The sequence below is a fragment of the Danio rerio genome, chromosome 16 (assembly GCF_052040795.2).
Source record: "Danio rerio strain M-AB ecotype USA chromosome 16, GRCz13ab, whole genome shotgun sequence".
In the NCBI taxonomy this organism is placed as follows: domain Eukaryota; kingdom Metazoa; phylum Chordata; class Actinopteri; order Cypriniformes; family Danionidae; genus Danio; species Danio rerio.
The window spans coordinates 33624087-33646272 of NC_141036.1; the positions used below are offsets into that span (position 1 = coordinate 33624087).

Below are 22186 nucleotides of genomic sequence, written 5' to 3' on the forward strand. Positions count from 1 at the left end.
CTGTGTTTACAGTGTTACTGTGTTACAGGTTTACATTGAATTGTTACGATTGTGCAAAGAAAAATCCCAAATAAGGCTAAAATCACACCATCAAATGCTTGTTCAACTGCTGGGAAACTGGTGGGCAAAGAAGCACAGATTGCTTCCCAAACACCACCAAAGCGGTGCGACTGGATTCTTAAACACAGACCAACTGATGATTGAGTGGGTTTGGAGGGAAAAGAGCTTTGACTGTAATCTCGAGGATGGCAGTCGAGGCCCTGTTCATTTGGACAGTTAAATACAGGAGGAGCTGTAATTCATGTGGTGGTGTTGAATTCACAGAAGACGACGAATGCTGACTCAGACATTAGTAAGACAGAGAAAAACTAGGAGAACAGATTTTTTTTTACTTACAGATTTCTGGACAGAAACAGTACGAAGAATTAGCAACATGTTTTGGAGAGTTAAAAGTTAAAAGGTATAGTTTACCCAAATTTATTTATTTATTTTTTTCATTTACTCAACCTCCACTTGTTCCAAATTGGTCTGAAATTCTTTTTTTTTTCTGTTAAACACAGATAAAACATATTTATGAATGTTTGAAACCAGTAGCCATCGACTATAAATTAGCCTATCAGTTCACAGCATTCCTCAAAATATCTTCTTGTGTGTTCAACTAATAAACACAAAGGCTGAGTAAAACATTATTGGTTGATTTATCCCCATTAACTTAAGCTCAGTTTCACAGAAACAGAAAAATCCCTTAACGGTACTTAAATCAAAACGTTGTTGAGAAGTTTAGCTGACAAAAAAAAAGTATAAGCAAAAAAGAAAATCTTTTAAAGTCTTATCTTGTCTTTTTCATAGCTAAATCCATTGCTTTAGCCGAAAGGTTTAGAGATGCCAGTTTCTGCTCCCACATTCTCTCCACCACTTTGTACAGTTCCATGGTGGCTTTGGCATCTTCTACTGACGAGTGGCCTCTATACCCTGTCTGAAAAAAATAAGAAGAGAGCTTTTCAGTGGAAAAGAAACTCAAAGCCATGCCTATCCTTATTTTCACTTGTAAAAATAGTCTGACTCTCCACTTCAGAACTGACTAAAATTGACTATGTCCGCAAGTCCTCTGAAAGCCCGAATTACAGTCGTCTAAATCCTCTGAGGTGAAACTGACGATGTTCAGTGCTGAATTGAACCCACCTGAATGTCTCTCTTTAAGATAGCTTGGGTGAGCTTCTTCAAAGACACACATTGTTTTTCAGGAAATCCAGCTTTCTCGTTTAGCAGTGGAATCCGCGAAGTGTCTCGTGTTTGGAAAGCGGGGTGGAAATATTTTAGGGCCTTGAAGTCATTATGGATAGCATGTCCCACAACCACCTTCCCTGTTATTATCTTCACAATCTGTGTGCAAAACATATAATAGTGTTTTGAAGATTTATTCAATCAGTCAGCAATTACTAGTCGGCCATTACCTGCAATAATGATTGGAATAATCTTACTTGGAACCAGTGAATAAACACAATCAGCCAATCACATGGCAGCAACTCAATGCATTTAGGCATCTAGACATGGTAAAGACGATCTGCTGCAGTTCAGAAAGGTGATTTAAGTGACTTTGAATGTGGCATGGTTGTGGTGGACCAGATGGGCTGGTCTGAATATTTCAGAAACTGCTGAGGCACTGGAATTTTCACGCACAATCATCTCTTGGGTTTACAGAGAATGGTCTGAAAAAAAGAATATATCCAGTGAGCAGCAATTTTGTGGGCACAAATGCCTTGATGCCAGAGGAGAATGGCCAGACTCGTTCCAGTGAAAAGAAAGGAAACAGTAACTCAAATAAACACTCACTACAACCCAGGTATGTAGAGGAGCATCTTTGAACACACAATGCATTAAACCTTGAGGCAGATGGGCTACAGCAGCAGAAGTCCACACCGGGTGCCACTCCTGTCAGCTAAGAACAGGAAACTGAGGCTACAATTCACACAGGCTCACCAAAGTTGGACGATAGAAGATTGGAAAAACGTTGCCTGGTCTGATGAGTCTCGATTTTTTGCTGTGAAATTTGGATGGTAGGGTCAGAATTTGGCATCAACAACATCAAAGCGTGAATGCATCCTGCCTAGTATCATCGGTTCAGGCTGCTGGTGGTGTAATGGCGTGGGGGAAATTTTCTTGGCACATTAGTACGGAACCCCGGAAGGGACGTAGTGGAGGAGAAAAAAGTTGGCTGGGTGAAAAAAAAAAAAATGGGTGATAGAAAAAAATGTCAGTCAGCGCTTATACATGCATTCACTGGTTCAGAGGTTGCAAAGTGAAAGGCGACGATCAGCGCACAGTAATGTAAAGAAAGTGGGGAAAAATACGGGAGAATTTTCGGCAAAAACGGGAGGGTTTACGTAAGTGCAGTGAACAGGTAGTGTTTGTGGAGAAACAGTTTTGCGAGAGAACGCAAAACATCTTTGCGAGGGAACGCAAAACTTTGCGAGAGAACGCAAAAACGTAGAAATATATATTTTCCTCCCACCTATTTTTTTCTTTCACCCAGCCAATTTTTTTCTCCTCCACTACGTCCCTTCCGGGGTTCCGTACATTAATAGAACCAATTGAGTATCATATCAACGCCACAGCCAACCTGAGTATTGTTGCTGACCATGTCCATCTCTTTATGACCACAGTGTACCCATCTTCTGATGGCTACTTCCAGCAGGATAACGTGTCATTTTATAAAGTGCGAATCATCTCAGACTGATTTCTTGAACATGACAATGAGTTCACTGTACTGTACTATCAACAAAGGAAAATTAAGACCTGTTTTAGAAAGATTTAAGATCCACAACAGAATATTTCAGTAAATTTTAAGACTTTTTAAGGCGTAAAATTTAGATTTTGAGATTTAAGACATTTTGACTCTTTTGAAACCCTGTATAAAAGTGTCCGATCCACCATTGTCCAACACTCCAAGTCACTTTGCCTGAATTATGGGAGTAATGTCCATTAAACTGTAAACAATCAGTGATACATTTTTATTTTAAAAATAGATACAATTCAGCCACTAAATACAAAAATAAAACCTTGTTAGAATAAACTAATTGCTTTTAACAGAGATGAGTCTACTCATCCACTACTGTAAATATTAATGTCACCTACTGTAAGTGTAACATTATATTCATGACAGATAAAAATAAAGTTAACGTACTGTACCTTTGAGATTTCATTAAGCATATGGATTAATTGCAGTGCAAATATTCATGTTTTGAAGTGAAGTTACCAAAAGTAAAAGAGGAAGCCATAATTTAAAATACACTAGGAATGTTAGGAAAAGGTGGACATAAAATTAAGCATAATGAAACCTTATCATTTAGCTACTGATGCTTATTTCATACCTCTTTTTGCGCATGATAAAAAGGGGTGGCGTGGAGTAGATCCTGCCTCCTGATTCCACTCCAGCGAGTGCGATAGTCAGTCACTGGATTGATGGGTTTGACATATTTATCATAAACCACATCACCATCATAGGAGACAATACTGCAGCGGGCCAGTTCACTCTGAGCCCCCTTCGGCCCTGTTCCCACCATCTCACAGTCCAGAGCCAAGTATTTTATAGGTCCAGGGGGGCGAGGAACTGCCATTCTTTGTGTCAGATCCCTCTGAGATATGTTGGCATGGGATGGAAATAAATATGTGGACGTCCGGGAATACGCTTGTGCAGAACTAGAAGGCTCATAGGTGCTATTAGGCAGATAAGAGGTAAATTTAGGAAAAACCGCACGTGGTTTTGAATGCTCTCCTACGTTGAACCTGACATTTCTGGGCTTTTTTTTCGTCTTCTTCGGTTGGATCTTTTCAGGTTGCTTTTGATTTTGTTTCTCAGTTATCAAACCTTCGCTCTCCAGGTAACGCCTTCGTGAAAGAAAACGATCTTGTTTGGATTTTCCTCTGGATTTTCCTGATCGACCTCCTTGTCTAGGCTCACAATACCTGTTGAACATCATCCCTGACATTCTTATACCATCAAAAGTCGACTACAAAAAGTGTCTTCTTGATGTCTTTTTGCTCTTAAACAGAGAGAGAAAAGAAAAATTACTGTTCAGACAAGAGCTAACAATGTTCTAATGTTCAAACATTTATCTATCTATCTATCTATCTATCTATATATATATATATATATATATATATATATATATACACACACACATATATTTTCACCGGCCACTTTATTAGGTACACCTGTACCAACTGCTAGTTGTGAATTAAAGGGACAATAAGTTACAACTTACACAGTACTAAATATTTTTGTGTTGCACCACTAAACTTAGTTTAAATGTAACGCTATGTTCTAACTAAATCCCCCCCCATGTATAATGATAGAAAAGAGATGACTGCAAGATGAGTTTACATTGAGCAGCTCGCAATCATAATGAAGAATGCTCTCCCTCTACTCACAGCCTTATTTTCCACCCAAATCTCGTTTTTTTTTAATTTTTTTTTTTATAAAAAAGAAGTTTTATTTTCTTTCAAGGAGGGTTTTGTGTTTATTTTATCCATCAATTAAAATTTGAATTTCTTCATGACTGAGACTGAGTTTTTCTTCCTGTTCTTTTCACATAGGAGTATAGGATATAAAAGATCAAGTTTGCATTCACAGCTCTGACTGTAATCTAGAGACTGGCTAATTTAATATGCTATAAAGATGCAATTTGTTATTTCATTTTTATAGGACAGCTATATATAGATGCATTAGTTACAGAATTTTAAAGCAGTTTAACGATTTAAGTGCTTTTTTTTTGGATATTACGATATTCAATCTGACTACACATGACTTTACAAAGAAATTACAACCTACTGACTACTGTTTGCCTTAAGAACATGTGGTGCAACTGAATGAGAACAAATTTAGTTGCAAACTAGCTAGTAGTTACCAATCCCCTAGTCTGGACTTTGTTTCAGTTTAAGAAAGAACTTACGATCAGCTGGTGTAACCCTACCCTGATTTTAATCCAATAAAGCACCTTTTGTAAGTGGTGGAACGGGAGATTCGCATCATGGATGTGCAGCTGACAAATATGCAGCAACTGTGTGATGCTATCATGTCAATATGGACCAAAATCTTTGTTGAATCTAGGCCATGAAGGATTAAGGCATTTCTGAAGGCAAAAGGGGGTCCAAACCGGTACTAAGGTGTACCTAATAAAGTGTCCGGCGAGTGTGTATGTATGTGTATGTGAATGTGTGTTTTATATATATATATATATATATATATATATATATATATATATATATATATATATATATATTTCTCCAATAGATTATATATTCGGTAAACAATTATTAATATTTGAATATTGAGTAAGCGTTAAACACTCCTCGTTGTAAACCAGTTTCATTAACCAGACAAACGTGATATGTTTAACGTTACAAGTCATTTTGTAAACAGTTTTCAGAAATAACTGACTCTTGAATTTTATGAGCACCACCCCGTATAACATTAGTCCGAATTAATTCGTGTGATTACGGAGAGAAAAACAATTTACAAACGGATAAATACATACCAATATTCTTAACGTTAGCCCTCCAAAAGGCAACTTTGATATTTTTTCGATTCCTATACTCAAAACAATCACACCGAACGTGTATGTGATTTGCTCTTCCGGGTCGAGGGTAACGTATGAATAAAATAGGAAATTCGACTCCTTTGAACAGTTCATTTCAAAGAACCGAACCATCCCGATTCAGCGAATTGTATCTCGTACAGTAGTTGTACTGTTGCTAAAATAATAAAGTAATAATAAATTTAATGCAATTAGAGGTGTTTCCCAAACTTGTTCTGTGTGTTTTAAATGATTGCACATGCAATTAATGTCTGTAAAATATTTATAGAGTAAACTTAGTCAGGGCGACACAGTGGCTCAGTGGTTAGCACTGTCGCCCCACAGCAAGAAGGTTTGGTTTCGCCCACAGTACTAATACATGCGCTATAGGTGAGTTGGATAAACTAGATTGGGAGTAGTGTAGAAGTGTGAATGAAATTGTATGGATGGTTCCCAGTGATGGGTTGCAGCTGGAAGGTCATAAAACATAGGCTGGGGTAGTTAGCGGTTCATTCCTCTGTGAAAACCCCTGATGAACAAAGGGACCAAGCCAAAGGAAAATGAATGAAGGCATAACTTCATTACTTAAAACAAATGTTTTTTTTTTTGTTAAACTAAACTGTAAATTAACATTTACATTAAAATAAATGTAAAACGGACAAAATAGATAAAAAAATATATTAAATATTTTAATAAAGCTAAACAGCAACATTTGATCTAATAAGCAATGATTCAACTCGTGAACAAATCGCCTAACTTTTGAATCAGTTCAATTCTTTGATTCATTCACGAGTCTGACATCATTGATAGGCGGCGCTACTGCAAGCACGCGTGCTAGGGTGACCAGATGTAAACACACAAACCTCCCACGTTCCTTCTAAATTCTTTAATTAAATAACCGGAGTTTTGACGAACACAATGCTCGTGGCGACATTTTCAGAGCAAGAGCAGAAAGAACTAGCCGAGAAGCTCACATCGCTCCTGTCAACCTACAGGCACATATCAGACTCCTACATAATAGTAATGAATGAACAACTTCTTTATTGCTTGTGCTTCATAACTGCATGTTTTATTATTAGTGAGAGTGTAACAGTAAACGAATAATCCCGTGAATTTAAGCCGCTGGGTTTCTGTCTGCTGATCATCACGTTTATCGCGTGATCAAATATTGATGCAGATGTGAAAGTGTATCTCGGTGTTTCAGGAGTTCTTCAGCGAGAGCTTGTGGGAGACTCTGCCGGTGAGCTGGCAGGAGGCCCTCGGTGATCTTACACCCCCGATGATCGCTGATCTGCTGCTGGATGACAAGATTAAGGACAGGCGGTAAAATGAGTTTATTCTCTGTCTCCGGTTGTTTACAACACCTTGACTTAAATTAAGATAACGTTACAAAGTCAGCACGTTGCCCACAATTCACTTTGTAATCTATCAAGAGCATCTGCTTGTATAAAAAGCTTGAGGTAAATAGAAATACACTGCTTTAAGAATACAAACACACTATGGGTTCGAATTGAAGACATCTACTGTTGTGATGACTGTTCCCACATACTAAATTTACTACATTAAAAATATGAATTAATCTGTTGTGGTAATTTTGTATTTGGGGTGGTAATGTACTGTAGTAATATAAACAAACTACCCAATGCTGTAAAGTTTTCTACAACTATTGGGTTTATTATTATACTACATTACGCCACAGTTATTGTGTTCAGCCTCAAAAAGAGTACTGTTCAAAATGTGTTTAATTCAGAAAAATTGTGCGTATTGAGAAAATATGTTTGTGGATGTTAGCTGAAAGTTGTTGAATTGATTTTTTTCTTCACAGCTACTCATCTGTTTGGCCTCTGTCTTTACTGGCACTGCGGACAGCAGCACATGCACTGACGTTTCCACGTACAACTCCAAGTGGGCACCTGCAGAACGCAGGTGTAGCAGCAGAGGAGTTTCAGTCCAACCACAGTCAGAGCTCTTTGTTAGGACACATTTTCCGTAAACACGTCAAGCCAAAGAAGCAGCATGAAATCCGCCGACTCGGCATGGTACAAGTAAATTACTATACATGTAAGACTCTAAATTTGATCTCTTCAGATCATAAATGTTTGTCCTCTTAAACTTTTTTTTCTAGCTCGTCAAGGAGTTGTGTGATCAGGCTAACTGTAACTGTGTGGTTGATGTTGGGTCTGGACAGGTACAGTAAATAATATCTTGTTGAATTTTGTTATTTAAAGCAAATTTAACCCACTTTAATTGTACCCATTCCTGCAGGGTCATTTGACTCGCTTTCTGTCTTTTGGACTCGGTCTGCATGTCACCGGAATCGAGGCTGATCCTAACCTTGTTTCCATGGCTACCAAATTTGATAGACAGCTGCTACAGACACTCACCAAGGAGAATCAAAGTGTACGTCCAAACATCTTTTCAATTATATAGTCCATAATATTCTGTTACTGTAACCATCTTTTCATATGACAAAACATGACTACTTTTTCAATTTTCTAATTTAAATACAGTTCTTCAGTTCAGTTTTAACTTCTGAAATCAAAATTTCAATCACAACAAATGTATTATATGTTTGTTAAATGTATAAAATGTAATGTATAAAAATATTTGTTTTACTGAACACCTGTCATTTTCTGAAAAGTACAATTGCCCTAAATGACAAGACGTTTGTTTTATAGAATAAAAAAATATCAAAATGTATCTCAAATTCATACTTAAAAATCCAGTCTGCCCAGGATTTTTCAGGGACATTTCCTTTAATATTTGAGGCCTAAAATTACTGATTTTGTGACAGGTTTTCTCAAAGCTTAAGGGCCTTTATTGCTCAATCCTTGTGTTTGGCTGTGAAAAAAAAATACACAAAAATGTTCCTTTTTTTATCTTAAAATTCTCAAAATTTTGACTTTGAAAATCCTGGAGAGGCCGATAAACCAAGTAAATCTAGAAAAACTGACAACTTTTCTATAATTTTATAACCTAATAATTGATTTTATATTAAATTATATAGTTTTATGTTATGTCTTAACTACAGTAAACCTAGTTTTTTTACCTGTACCTCATACCTGTAAACCCTCCCATTTTTTGCCGGGATTTTCTCGTATTTTACTATTCTTTCCCGCTATCATTGAAGTATTTTCTCATATTTTTAATTTTTCTATAAAAAGTTAGTCAAAACAACTATCTCAACTGTGATATTATTGCAAGAGCTGTTCAAGTGAATTATGCTTTCGCTTTAGTTTGGCTTGAAACCATGGTTAAATGTATATAAAAAAAATTCTATAAAACTATGGGTGGATCATCACCCTTCCTGTGCAACCTCTGAATCAGTCAATTCATGTAACGTGCTTACTGACGGAGGCGCTCTGTATCACTTTTCTCAGATCAGCTTCTGTACACGTGATTTGAAGAGGAGTGAAAGTGGATGCTTTGGGATTTGCATGTGTTTTTAAAAAGACTAATACACTTAATAATATGCAAACTAATATTATTATATTGCGTCTTAAACAAATAATTTTGTCTTAAATGAGCAGAAAAAGTTACAAAAGTAATCAAATTTGTTCATCATAGATCTGTAGATTCTTGTAGGGACACCTCTGTTATCAAACAAAACAGTGGATCAAAATGAGAAATTATAGAAAATGTATTTCATATTTTAATATAGTGAATATAAAGTTAACAAGATTTTTAAAACCTTAAAGGGCCCCTATTACCCCCTTTTTAATATTAAAGACAAGTCTTTTGTGTCTTCAGAATGTGTCTGTAACTCAAAACACTCATCAGGTTATTTATTATACCTTTCAGAATATTGGAATTTTCTGCTTTGAACACAATGTAGCAGTTTTTTTTTTGCCTGTGCCTTTAATGTTAGTTTTCTTCACCCACCATTCCCACGTGCCTGTCAGAGTGTGCCTTAATCTTAATGCCTTAATGCAGTGGTCACCAAACTTGTTCCTGGAGGGCCGGTGTCCTGCAGATTTTAGCTCCAACCCTAATCAAACACACCTGAACAAGCTAATCAAGGTCTTACTAGGTATACTTGAATCATCCAGGCAGGTGTGTTGAGGCAAGTTGGAGCTAAACCCTGCAGGGACACCGGCTTTCCAGGACCGAGATTGGTGACCTCTGCCTTAATGTTTTTGCATGCAAATGTAACAGGATACCTGTTAATATCCACTGCTGTATGGATATCCGTTATGTTAATGTACAAAATAAACCTGATGCAGTGTGGTGATAAAGACAGTAAAATCGTTGTAATTCATTACAAACATGCACTGTTTTAAAAACGTTTTAAACTTGTAAAACTCATTCTTGATCACATTCAATGATGATTGATGATCACAGAGAGGTCAACAGATATTTTAATCCCAGGTGCTTTGTGCACAGTCTGTCTTGTTGATATGATTGTACGCATTACTATGTAGTCATGTTAATATGAAGATATCAATCAATTTGATGGACATTGAAACTGCACTCGTCACGTTGCAGCCTCAAAATGGGAGGGATTTGGATCCTATTTTAACATCAGGAAATTTAAAAAAGAGACTTATTGTGTTTCTAACACCCAAATATGACTGTGGACACACTATACCTACACACAGTTCTGTCCAAACAACTTACAAAAGATGAATTTCATCATAGGTGCCCTTTCAATAAATTTGACAATGTTTACAGCTATGTAACAGTAACACTTATTTGTCTTGTGTTGCAGTCAGGAAAAGCTCACGTTCTGCGTTCTGAACCTGGACCTCCTCCTCGTCACGTGGTGGGCTGGGTGAACCCAAAGGCTTCATGGGACGTCTTCATTCAGCAGCTCGGTATGACAGCAACTGAAAGTGACAGTATTGGAGCAACCACTGAAAAAAAACAGCGAGTGGAGGATCTGCATCTGGAGCCGCTTTCATGCCAAACCAAAGCAGAGGACTTACAAAATACACTTCACTGTCAAAAAACTGCCTCTCAAACAAACACGTCCATTTTTCCATCAGGCACAGCAACCGAAATGCTTACCTGTAAACCTATACCCATTCCTAAACGTGATCTTGGTAGTTTTGTCCTAACAGGTCTTCATGCCTGCGGAGATCTTAGTGCCACACTTTTACGGCATTTCACCAACTGCCCTCATGTTAACGTCATCACATCTGTTGCTTGCTGTTATATGAAGATCTCCACCCAGGAGAACCCAAACCCTCCTGGAGTTTTCCAGCCACCGTTTTTCTCAGGCATCACAACGGCAGATTTTTGTTCGGAATTTGGTTATCCAATGAGCAACTGGGTCCGTGGATTAACGGGACACCAGCTGTCCTATAAGGCCAGAGAAGGAGCATGTCATGCAATAGAGGAGTATCTCCAGCGGCTGAGAGAGGAGAGCACATTATTGCGCACACACTGCTATAGAGCCATCCTAGAAAACATCATCAGAGCCCACAGGCCTGATATCCGCAGACCGGGAGTTCAGACCGTGAAAAAAGCCCACATGCTGTCATTTTCAGAGTTAGTTACATTTTTTTGTCACATTCGTAAGTAAGAATATTTTTCAAGAATAGAAAGGGCCTCAGAAACTAATTTTGTAGACATGAACTAACTAATCAAATTCAGATTTCAGTCATATAAAGGCCCAATCACAATTCTATTTTTTTTATTTCCCTTCCCCTTCCCCCTTGAAACAGAATGTGAATGGAAGGGCTTTTAAAATTTACCCCTAAGAAATGGGACAGCACTACTGCACCTGCACACGTCATCATATGTCATCGCAATCTCTTGCTTTATATGAGATCGACGACGGCGACTGCTGTAGTTATTCTAGTTGCTTTGTTTTTTGTTGGTATTTATCTTCAGGACATCACACAGAGGGGTATCTAGCCCTTCCCCTTAGCCCTACGCCTTCATGCTAAAGAGAATTGGGACACCAATACCCCTTCCTGTGAATGCAGCGCAAAACGAGGGGTAGAGGGAAGGGCTAAGGGGTAGAATTTGGATTGGGCCTAACTGTCTAAAGCAGAGATGCCCAAACTAGGGCCTGCGGGCCAAAGTTAGGCCATAGTGATGGTTTAGAGATTATATTTTTGTTTTAATGTTCAGCTACAAAAAAGCAAACTAAAATGAAATGTTTCAATTTAAATGGTATAAATTACAAATAACGTACAATGCAGAGACTTTAATGAGCGAATCAAGGCAAAGGCAGTTATAAATGTGTTTGTTTTCATTCAAAGTTATACTGCATTAGTTAATATGATTCAAAGTAATGTTTTCTATTTTTCAATATTATGAAATTTATTAGAAAATTACTCATGGCAACTTTTATGTAAAATAGTTAAGAGAGGTATATTTGTCTTCGGTCCACGGATTTCAATGATATTTGGTTTTTGGCTCTTCAAACAAAAAAAAGTTTGGGCACCCTTGATCTAAAGTGACATTAGGATTAGCACAGAATCTTATAATGCAATTAACTTTTCAACTTCCACTCTAAATCACTGCTCACACTGTGCGATTTCAGCCACGATTTGGCCGTCGGAGACAAGTTTGGAAAAGTACTAAAAGATTCTAATAATTTAGGACTATAATCTGTGGTCTTTGATGATTAGTTTTGACATGTTCACCAACAGCTGCTTAATAGCCGGTGTGATCAAATTTTCCCTGCGATGAAGTTCTGGCAGAGTCAAGAGATTTCAGACTCTTTCCTGTAGTGTGTTCAGCTGAGCATCAAACCAGGACACAATAGGAGTGACGAAATCTGATGACGAAATTAGCACGGCATTTACCAACCAGCACAGGGAACTGAAAGTTTTTTTTCCAGGTTTTATTATAGATCATTTCAATGTGATCATGTCATTGGCCCATGAACATTTCCTGCTGTTTTTCAAACTATTTCATAACTGTAACAAGAGGCAATTCCATCATAACTTAATGTTAAAACAGCTATTTTAACGTTGTTTATCAGTATGTGGCTCATTTTGGATTGTTGGAAGCTATAGAAATTAAAAATGTAAAATAGGGAATACATTGGGGCCATTGTTTTTGTTTACATCCCTCAAAATGGTCTACGGAGGCTAAATTACCGCTACAGTTTGTTTATGTTTGGTGTAAGGTAAAAGCTCAGAACATGAGATAGTGAACCTGTCACAGATGGATGATGTCAAACTCGGGGCGAGTTTTCTTGCGAGTCCATGTTTGGCACATCTTGATTGTCGTTCAGTCTGACATTATGACAATTAAGGTCTTACAGTGGGACATAGCAGTCATGTTCGGGCAGTCTGACATGTTACAATTGTTTAAGATTATAAAAAATTGCACAGCGTGAGCCAGGCTTAACAACTTTTTTTTGGCCAATTCTCTAAGCAATTTGGAGTTTTAAACGGTAAACCAAAAAGTTAAGATGAAAGTTAAAGGGATAATGTAAGCACAAACCAAGACTTGCTACACTTTTTCACCAAAAAGTTGGCGTCTCGACTGATCTAGAATAATGACGAATGAGATCCTACAGCGTGAGGTTTTTTAACTGTGTGAGCGCTTTAAGCTAAAGTAGGAACGCATTTGTACAGTTCAATAGTAAGGGTTGTTTACATTGTGACAAAAAAATGTAATAATAAAAAAAAAAAATAAATAAAAAAAAAATATATATATATATATATATAAATATATATATATATATACACACACACTTGATGACAAACTTGAAAACAGCTTTCAAAGTGCAAGTTTTTGATACAATACTAATAATATTTAAGCGTAAACTACATAAATGTGATTTTGCAAAATTGCAGTTTTTAAGTACAATCACTGTTATTATCCATAAAACTTTTCTATAAACTGGAAATAACACATAAAAATTCCCCACACACACTATATCTGTAATTTTAGACTGCCGCAATAAACTCTTTCCTGCTGTTTTATGGCAGGTATGCTCGTCTGGCACTGCCACGGGTGGGTTTACCTGCTGATCTCCCATTTGATCCTGTCTGTGTGGATGCAATGCTTGCCCAGCAGGGTAAAGTAGTGGCGTATTTCAGCCTGGTTCTTCTGCTGGCACCGGTGGTGGAGACTCTAGTGTTACTGGACAGAATCATTTTTCTGCAGGAAAGAGGTATGTGGAGAAGAATGTATTATTTTTCTTACATTTGCATATTTAAAAATATAATCCTTAACTGTGTTATTATTGTCCATACATTTCACGATAGCTGTTTAAGGTGCATTTATTTATTTATTTAAAAGCATAACAGGGATAATTTAATCGTCATAACCATTAACAGGAATGATATATTCATCAATTGTCTTTGCATTTTCATCACTAGGTTTTCAGAGTAAGCTCATCCCGCTCTTCGATGCTGCATTTTCTCCACGAAACCTGGTTCTGGTGGCCGTCAAGTCTAAAGAAACACGAAGCTGATCTCAAAACCACATAAACTATACAGTAACGCATTATGAAGGAATTGCCCTCGAATGAACCCCTACACAAACTACAAGAAATTTAGGATGTGAAATTAGAGGTCTGATTTTCCAGAGAGATCCATTACTGGCTCATTGTTCAGTTATCTTTCCCCCTTCATGCTTGATTTGACTTATTAGTCTTGATAGTTTAAATTGTTGCTCGTCTGAATATGTGGTTTCAGTAGTTTTGACATTTAAAGATTAATGACAGACAAATTGTATTGCTTTATTTCTCATTATCAGTCAGGAGTTATTGTACAAGCTTGTTTCTCTAATAAAATACTTTTCACCTCCACTCTAAAATACAATTAATATATAATTGAAGGATTATTCAGTGTAAATGTTATCGTGCAGAGATGCCCAGACTAGGGTCTTAGGGCCAAAGTTGACCCATAGTAACCTGTGCGAGTTGGCCCACAATACAATTAGAGAAGTGATGGTTAGGGGTGAATGCTTTTAACTGAGATCGGCATTTCTGATATAACATGACCTTTTTAAATTATTTGTTTAATTGCTGTGCTACAAAAACTAAAATGTTTTGATTAAATCTTGTAAATGAATCTGATTTTCAAAAATGTAAATACTCTGTCTACAGACAGAGAACAATGCAGAAAACATCAGTGAACAAATCAAGGCAAAAACAGGTGAAGCTAAACTCGTGTATTCGGCTTTGAAATCCTTTGTTATAAATGAGATTGCTTTTACAGTTATGAATTCAATAAACATTTAAAAACTCAGCAGTAGTCAATGTAAAGCAATGTTTTCTATTATTATTATTATTATTTTTTAATATTATAAATTATCCATGGCAACTTTAATGCATTACAGCTTTGGTATATTTACCTTCAGCCCACAACCCTCAATCAAATTTGGTGTTCAGCCTCATGAAAACGTTTAAGGACCTGTGTGTCTACAACATTGTAATAAAGACAGGCTGACTTCAACCTGTAGATGGCACTGTTACGACAAAATCAAATGAAATCCTCAATAGCAACAATACTTTTATAAAAATATATATACATTTTTTAATAAGCAATATCAAAATAAATATGCATCAAGAAAAAAAAATTGTGAGTTAAATCACGCAAGTCCAGTCTAAATTACACACTCTGTAAGTCATGGAGACAGTATCTTTGTGAAAAATTAAAAAATATATATTGATTAGGCCTAAACAGGTCACAAAGATGTACCTTATGACAACACACCCCCATATGGACATTTTAGTATGTTTATTTATATAAGAATTTATAGGACTTTTGGATTAGAAAAAACACTTTCAAAACCAATTTTGCTGTTATTTAAACCATTTAAATTTCAAAACTAATATAAATATGTCAAGAAAATAAATAAGACTTTTATTTTATCTTTTTTAGCCATTTTATTTTGCTTCTGTCATAATGTACATCATTAACATTAAAGCAGCATTTCTTAAACAGGTGAATCTAATGCACACTTGACAGTTCATATACCACTGTACTTTCCCATACAAACACACACAGTCTGCAGTGTATTAAATGGATGAACAACATTTAGAAAACCTTTTCCAGCAAATTAAGTAACACATGGAAGTTTAATTCTTCATGCTCTCTACAAAAAACTCATTGCATGCCACAGTGAGAGCAGCCACCAGCACAACAAACTCCTGAAAGTCCACCTCTCCATCCCGGTTCTCATCCAGATCAGACATGATCTTCTCCACCACCATGGGGTCTTTACTTGCCTACAGTAGGACACAAATATTACTTCAAATGTGCGGAATGCAGATCAGACATTAAATGATAATTGTGGAGGTTGAAACCTACGGCTAAAAAGTCACTGAGTTCCCCTTGAAGCAAGCTTTTAAGCTCAGATTTGCTTAGCTTGTACTTGTCTCCCTCTTTTGAGGAGTATGTGTGGAAGACTTTAATCAGGCCTTCCATTGCATTTTCTAGTTTCGAAACCATGTTAGAAAATATTATCTGCAAGATAAATAATTAAATATAAATCAAACATCAACAGAATATCAATTTTAAAAATAAATGCATGTACAAAAATTTAAACAAAATAAAAATTACATTTAAATTAATACAATTGTATTAAAAATGTCTAAAATAAAAATGTTTTGTTTTCTTTGTTTAAATACCAAGTTTAAAAATCCACTTTCTGTTCTGTGCAGGCATTAGTCAATTATATGCTCCATTTAAATGCATTTGTGTTCATTAAATTAAATAATGCACAAACATAATAACAATTTTCTAAGTGCGTATACCCTCTCTCAATTTCTACAAGCTTCTAGTAAGCTATTAGCATGGACACCTGCTGACCCCAGGGGCCCCTTCATTACAGAGAGAGAAAGCGAGAGATCTAATATCTTTGAGCAGACTGGCCTTTTGGCATTGGCTGACTGATGACGATCAGGAGGGAGAGGGAAGACAGGTTTACATCAATTATTCAATTAGCCTTTTGTATGAACTAAAGGGTCTGATACCATTTATGCGCTGTTAAGGCATGTAGGCCTTAATTTTGACATTAGACTGCTATTGAAGCCAAGCTCTGGTATAGAATTTAAATTAAAGACACCGACATGATGTTGACGAGGATATTCAAATCTGAACCAACACTGCCGACTTAAAAATAGAAATAACAGTATTATGAACATTTAATTAAACTGCAGGAACCTCTATTGGTTTTAATATACAAGTATTATACGTTTTAAAAACGGCTTATTCGTATGAAATGGAGTAAGCTGCGTGAAGTTACACTTCTTCCATGAGCTCTAATCACGTGCGTACACTATTGACATAGTTCTATCGAATTACTTTGATAGGGTTTTTCTTACAAAACCGGAGAACACATGATAGTGTTTTAGAAAGCTGACATGAATAACATCTAAATCAAAAGGAAAAGTGTTATTAACTTACCCACGAGACGAGGAGCGGTGACGACAGCTTGAAAAGATGTTACTAGAGCTCATTCATTAAATAGCGTCCATCACCTGTGTGGGGGAATTAGGCAAATAGGCGGAGCCTACTCCAACTGCAACCTGTACGTCTAATGACGTCATTAAGCAATCCCCACCCCCAATTTAAATATAACCTGCAAAAATATAACCTATTTTTAAAAAGGTGTAACTTTAAACCATGCTTTAAGACGTTTTGGCTGAATTTTGAAGTTCCAATTTGGCTGACTTGATTTGCCCTATTTGTTAGTTTTAAATTATTCATTTAAAAATACTCAATACATTTCAATATCTTCTCAATGCATATCATGCTTTTTTAATTAAAGAAATCTATGACTATGCAATAATGTGATAATTTGATCTGTGGTGGATAACTGGTGCTTCAACAATAACAGTAGCTTTATCCAAGGAAAAAACATTAAATTAAAAAGTTTCAAGGTTCAGTTTGAAGTGTGACCGTCATGAGGTCTTATATTCACATAGTGGCTTTGTTCTTTAGTACAAACAGCTCACTTTTCATTTTATCTCATTATTTGGTGACACTTAATTTTGATCTAGGCCAAATGATATCGGTGTCAAGCTGAACGAATCTAATGCTGCACAATGCTGTGCGTGGAATGAGTAATGTCTGTGGCTGCATGAGGCACGAGCTAGTTTTTTAGTACCATTGTGACAAGTAATACTCTCTAGTGTTTACATCATAAAACACGTTCAGTGGATAGCATCTTAAAATATATTGATTAATTATTTATTTTGAGATAAAATGAAGTAACATCAATGTCAACACAAAGTAGTTAGTGTAGTGACTAAACAGAAGTAGTGACTAAACATCCACCACGTTCATTCATTCATTACTCTAAATGCTTCCTCATATGAGAGAGAAATCACGTGAGAGGTAAAACTGGCCTCCAAGATTGCAAAACAGCTTATTTTCTTCCTCTTTTTTGTAAATATGCATTTTGTTCAACACATTGTCTGATTAATAATCTGATTAATAATTAATAGCTTCACAGAACCGACACAGAACATATACAATTAAATGTAATTCTGCCTGAGGTGATCAAACTTGGGAGTGAGAGGCACATTTTGGGCTTAATCTAGATAATAAAGTATCATAAAATAACAGAAATATTACATTCAAACGGCAAGTTTAGTTTTCTTACAGTAAATTTACTACTTTGTTTTGTAACCTTGGCAACTTCTCATATAGTATACCTGTATTGATTTCTTCTCAAGAATCAATCGAGCACATCTGTTTCTCCAACACTCATTAACAGAATATCCCTACTATTATTTACGTCTTATTCCATGTACAGTAATAAAAAAAAAAAAAGTAAACATTTTGATCACAAATTCACTGATACATTTTAATACATTTTACATTTATACAATGATGGTGTCTTATGCAATATAATAAATATATCAATATTAGTTTGATCTTTTTTCTGTGACATGATTGCAAAAAATTAAGGGCCTGGTAAAGAAGGAACACAAATGAATGGAAAATATGGAAACCATTTCTATCATATAAGAAACAAAACGCATCAAAAGTCAAACTTACTATAATGATAATAATAGCATTAAACTATGTACTTTAAAGTCATAAAGCCATAGAAAATAGCCTGTACTAAAACTTTTTAAGAAAATGTAGGATATATATTTATAACTATCTCAATAATATATTTTCTGAACCACAAAAAACACCATGTTATTGAAATAATGACCTGATTTATTAGTTTTAAGTGAGTGAGCATGCAGTATTGCAGTTCATTACCCAAATTAAGGTAAGTATATATGCTTGAACACTTAGGTAAATAGGACTGTATTGATCGTCAAAGTGAGCATGTGTGTTTGTGTGTAGGCTATTGGCAACTAGGTCAATAAATCACTGTCTAGTTTGTCTAGTCACTGACTGAATTTATGAGTCAGCATTAATTCCTGTCCATCTGCCACCAGTGAGTCAGACAAACCGGTTTAGACAAACCTTGGGAGCTCCAGTTCCCCCCTCAATAGGACATGGAGTACAAATTGTTTTGTTTTTTTAACATCTACCACAATCGTAACCCTACCTTTAGAGTAACCTATTGTTTTTTTAATTATGTCTTACCTACCACCACCTTAAACCTATCCCTTAAAAGTAACCTGTTGTGTTTTTATTAATGTCTACACTTAACACAACCCTAAATTTACTCCTTGGTCTCAAACTCGATTCCTGGAGAACCGCTGTACTGCACAGTTTTGCTCCAACCCTAATCAAACACAGCTGATCCAACTAATCAAGGTGATTAAAACTAGGTGTGAGTTGGAGGTAGTTGAAGCTAAACTATGCAGAGCTGCTCCCTCCAGGAATTGAGTTTGGGACATCTGCCTAAAGCTGCGGTCACACTAGAGTTTGAGCTTGCGAAATTCTGTAGTACAGCGCTGCAAAAAGGGGTGGGATTAAACAAGAAGATTTTTTAAAAAGACATTTAAAAAAGCGAGCGATTGGTCCATATTTAAAATTTTAAAGTTTATATACTCAATTGGCCTCACGCACTCAAGTGATGTGATTTCAAAGGTCAGAGTTCACCAAGCTTGAACTTTGCAACGCAGCGAACTGCAAAACTGTACCACGAGCTTGCATTCCAGTTTGATGCATTTGTGTTTGTATGAATGGAAGTCTATAAGGAGAAAAGTCCAGTGTGAACCGCAGCTTTAGAGTAACCTATTGTGTTTTATTTACGTCTACAATACCACAATCCTAAACCTACCCCTTACATGAACCTGCTGTGTTTTATTAATGTCTATACTGTGTTTTATTATTGTCACCTACAATGCCCCTAACTCCAACCCTCAGAGACATCACGTGCAGGTGAGGGCTAGTGTTGCTCTGCAGTGAGTACCACTTGCAAACCATCACTTCTATTCATCAATTATTTTGTGTGGCCTCATGGGTTAGTAAAGTGTCCATTTAAAAAGCCCTTCAGAATCTCACCAGAAGTAGTAAGTCGTCTGGGTACTTCTTGGCTACGGTGTTTTGAATACTATGGCTACGTCTAGTTTTAGCTGCTAACTTGTTGCATCACTGCTCTAACGTTTTATTGCTTGAAGGCACACAGCATAACAATAAAAGTACATACAGCAAAATAGAGAGCGCTTTGGTGATCATTAAGGAAATATTTTTTTTAATACAATAATAACTTCTTGGTAGAAATGCCATCAAAAGTAGAAAACATTAAACAAAACCTTATGTTTACACACAAATCGACATTATAACAGCACTTTTAGATGTCGAATAATTTTATAGCTCAAATTTAAGAAATAGAATGCATAGGATTGTGAGATATTGAAGGTAGTGAAGGACACATCTATGCTGTCCTGAAATTGGATTAGAAGAAGGTATCTCAACGGACAGGAATAAAGCAGAATTTGGCTTTGCTTTTTACTTTAGAATGCTGCATCCAAAAGGCACATTGTAGAGCTTTCCTTTGGATGCAACCTATGAATTTGAACACGCTCAACTTGCATACTGTTTTTCACATATATAGTAGGGAAGTATGTGAAATTGATGCACTTGCTACTTACTGTACTACAGGTTCGTTGAATGTTGATTCTAATTGGCTGATGGACATTCTGAGGGTGCTTTCACACCTGTGAATCGATTCATTTGTTCCGAAACAAGGATTAAAATTGTTCAATTGTTGCTCTTTGCTCTTGGTGTGATTCGCTTTCACACAGCAAAGTTCTAAACTGACAAAAATAGCTAAAACAAGTCATGTGTGAGTAAACTCTCCTCAAATAGGTCAGAGTTTCACGGTTAACTTTGCAGAGTCCCACTCAGCTGTCAGGGGAGGTGGTGGTTTGGTGGTGTTTGACAGAGTCCTGGAACTTCCGGGAGACTAAGATGTCTGGAATGAATCCCGCCCTACTCATAATTCTCTCTTTATATAGACGTATGGCTATTGCATATCCATAAAAGACTGTGATATAACCGGGCTTGGATCGTATCGTTCTCTCAATACAATCGATCCGCTCCAGAGTTTGTTTCAATTGAGCCGAGACCACCTCATTCAGGCGATCTCGGACCGATCGATTTGGCGCGGATCTGAGCACGTTTGCTAGATTCACATATACCAAACGAACCATGAAAACTGGGCAAACGAGACATGTTCCAAAACAATAGTCTAGGTGTGAAAGCACCCTGAGGTTTGCAATTATTTTCAGGTTACCACATGTACCACATTACTATGCTACACAATTTATTTCACAGACTACAAGAGTCAAAAATCTAATCGGATGTGATGTGTAAGAAACTATTCGTAAAGTGAGCTTAGTCAAGTATGGTTTTACCCATACTAGAAATTGTTTCCCTGCTTTTAACCCATCCAAGTGCACACACAGATTTTGAGTAAGAAGTGAGAGCACACACATAGTGGGCATAGACCAAGAGCAGTTGTCATCGCTTCAGGGTATCGAAGATGGATTCCACATCTTAAATTCCTGCCAGGATCAACCTTTTGATTACAAGTCCATATCCCTACCCGTTAGTCTTATAAGTCTTGACACACAACTTCTGAGCAGTGTCTTTAGGTGTTGCAATGTTGGTATAAGTGAAATAATTCATTCTAGTAAGTTAAATTATTAGAAGATTAAGACAACTCGAGCTTGCTTTATTTTCTAATAATTCAAAAGCTCATTGTCAATTACTCCTTTGTATAATTCTGTATGTAGAGGGAAAATAAAAATACAATCTGGTCACCTCTTACTGCTTTACATTGAAAGTCTTGTATGTTGATGTCCTTCAAGCAACTTCTATGCAAGTTAGTTGACATTTATTAGAAGGCTGGGGGCTGTTCTGGTGATCCTCTTCATCTGGGCCTTCAGGATCTTGGATCTGTGGTGCCTCTATCAAGGAAACAGACCTCGCTGAAGACAGTCTACTATGTCGGCTGATTGTTCTCGGCCGTATAGAGTTTGGTTTACCCAGAACACTCCTCAGCTGGATCCAGAAGAAGTTCTGTTCTGTGGGTTGCTGAGGCCACTCTAGATAGGTTTTGGTGTTGAGCATTCTTTTGAGTTTGCAGAATTTACTGGGAAGAGAAGTGGGATCAATGGGCTCCTTCACGACCAGGATGACATCGCTAAATGTTTTGCCAATTGCCCGCTGCTGGGCAAAGTAGAGCTCATAGTTGCACCACTCACTGTTGACGAAGTTATGCGACAACACAAAAATGACCTTAAAAGAGAGAAAACTCTGATTACTTTCAGC

At 36.7% G+C, this 22186-nt stretch overlaps 4 protein-coding genes across 19 annotated transcripts in view; 1 reads left to right on the top strand and 3 right to left on the bottom strand.

Annotated features, from left to right (window-relative positions):
* Positions 1-537: 537 nt before the first annotated feature.
* On the bottom strand, positions 538-5629 carry isg20l2 (interferon stimulated exonuclease gene 20-like 2). The gene is given in 4 exon segments (NM_001103193.2): positions 538-976; positions 1183-1383; positions 3372-4043; positions 5538-5629. Coding segments are annotated over 3 exon segments (966 nt in total). The 5' UTR covers positions 3990-4043; positions 5538-5629; the 3' UTR covers positions 538-829.
* Positions 5630-6394: 765 nt separating this feature from the next.
* Positions 6395-14733, top strand: mettl25b (methyltransferase like 25B). 3 transcript variants are annotated; one of them, XM_087286298.1, is made up of 8 exons: positions 6395-6596; positions 6781-6899; positions 7402-7615; positions 7702-7764; positions 7842-7976; positions 10285-11066; positions 13472-13656; positions 13865-14295. In XM_087286298.1, exons 1-8 carry the CDS (start codon positions 6495-6497, stop codon positions 13957-13959), a joined length of 1695 nt encoding a protein of 564 aa, XP_087142424.1. In that variant the 5' UTR covers positions 6395-6494; the 3' UTR covers positions 13960-14295.
* Positions 14734-15353: 620 nt separating this feature from the next.
* s100a1 (S100 calcium binding protein A1) lies at positions 15354-17008 on the bottom strand. Of its 3 annotated transcripts, none has more exons than XM_087285624.1 (3): positions 16249-16932; positions 15803-15958; positions 15354-15720 (listed from the first exon to the last, which is right to left on the bottom strand). In XM_087285624.1, exons 2-3 carry the CDS (start codon positions 15941-15943, stop codon positions 15571-15573), a joined length of 291 nt encoding a protein of 96 aa, XP_087141750.1. In that variant the 5' UTR covers positions 15944-15958; positions 16249-16932; the 3' UTR covers positions 15354-15570.
* Positions 17009-21566: 4558 nt separating this feature from the next.
* Positions 21567-22186, bottom strand: part of tlr18 (toll-like receptor 18) — a 50000-nt gene continuing 49380 nt past the window's right edge. For 11 of the 12 annotated variants that reach the window (XM_087285519.1, XM_087285524.1, XM_087285522.1 and 8 more), the window contains one exon: positions 21567-22153. In XM_087285519.1, the coding sequence (XP_087141645.1) occupies positions 21719-22153 (435 nt within the window). In that variant the 3' untranslated portion in view covers positions 21567-21718. 12 annotated transcript variants of the gene reach the window in all.

What these genes read in the sequence shown, in the direction of transcription:
- mettl25b (XM_087286298.1), top strand. Translation starts at nt 6,495, where the DNA reads ATGCTCGTGGCGACATTTTCAGAGCAAGAGCAGAAAGAACTAGCCGAG. An exon ending in AAATCCGCCGACTCGGCATG is followed by an intron (nt 7,616 to 7,701) that starts GTACAAGTAAAT and finishes TTTTTTTTCTAG; the next exon opens with CTCGTCAAGGAGTTGTGTGA. An exon ending in CATTTTTCTGCAGGAAAGAG is followed by an intron (nt 13,657 to 13,864) that starts GTATGTGGAGAA and finishes TTTCATCACTAG; the next exon opens with GTTTTCAGAGTAAGCTCATC.
- s100a1 (XM_087285624.1), bottom strand. Translation starts at nt 15,943, where the DNA reads ATGGTTTCGAAACTAGAAAATGCAATGGAAGGCCTGATTAAAGTCTTC. An exon ending in AACTCAGTGACTTTTTAGCC is followed by an intron (nt 15,721 to 15,802) that starts GTAGGTTTCAAC and finishes GTCCTACTGTAG; the next exon opens with GCAAGTAAAGACCCCATGGT.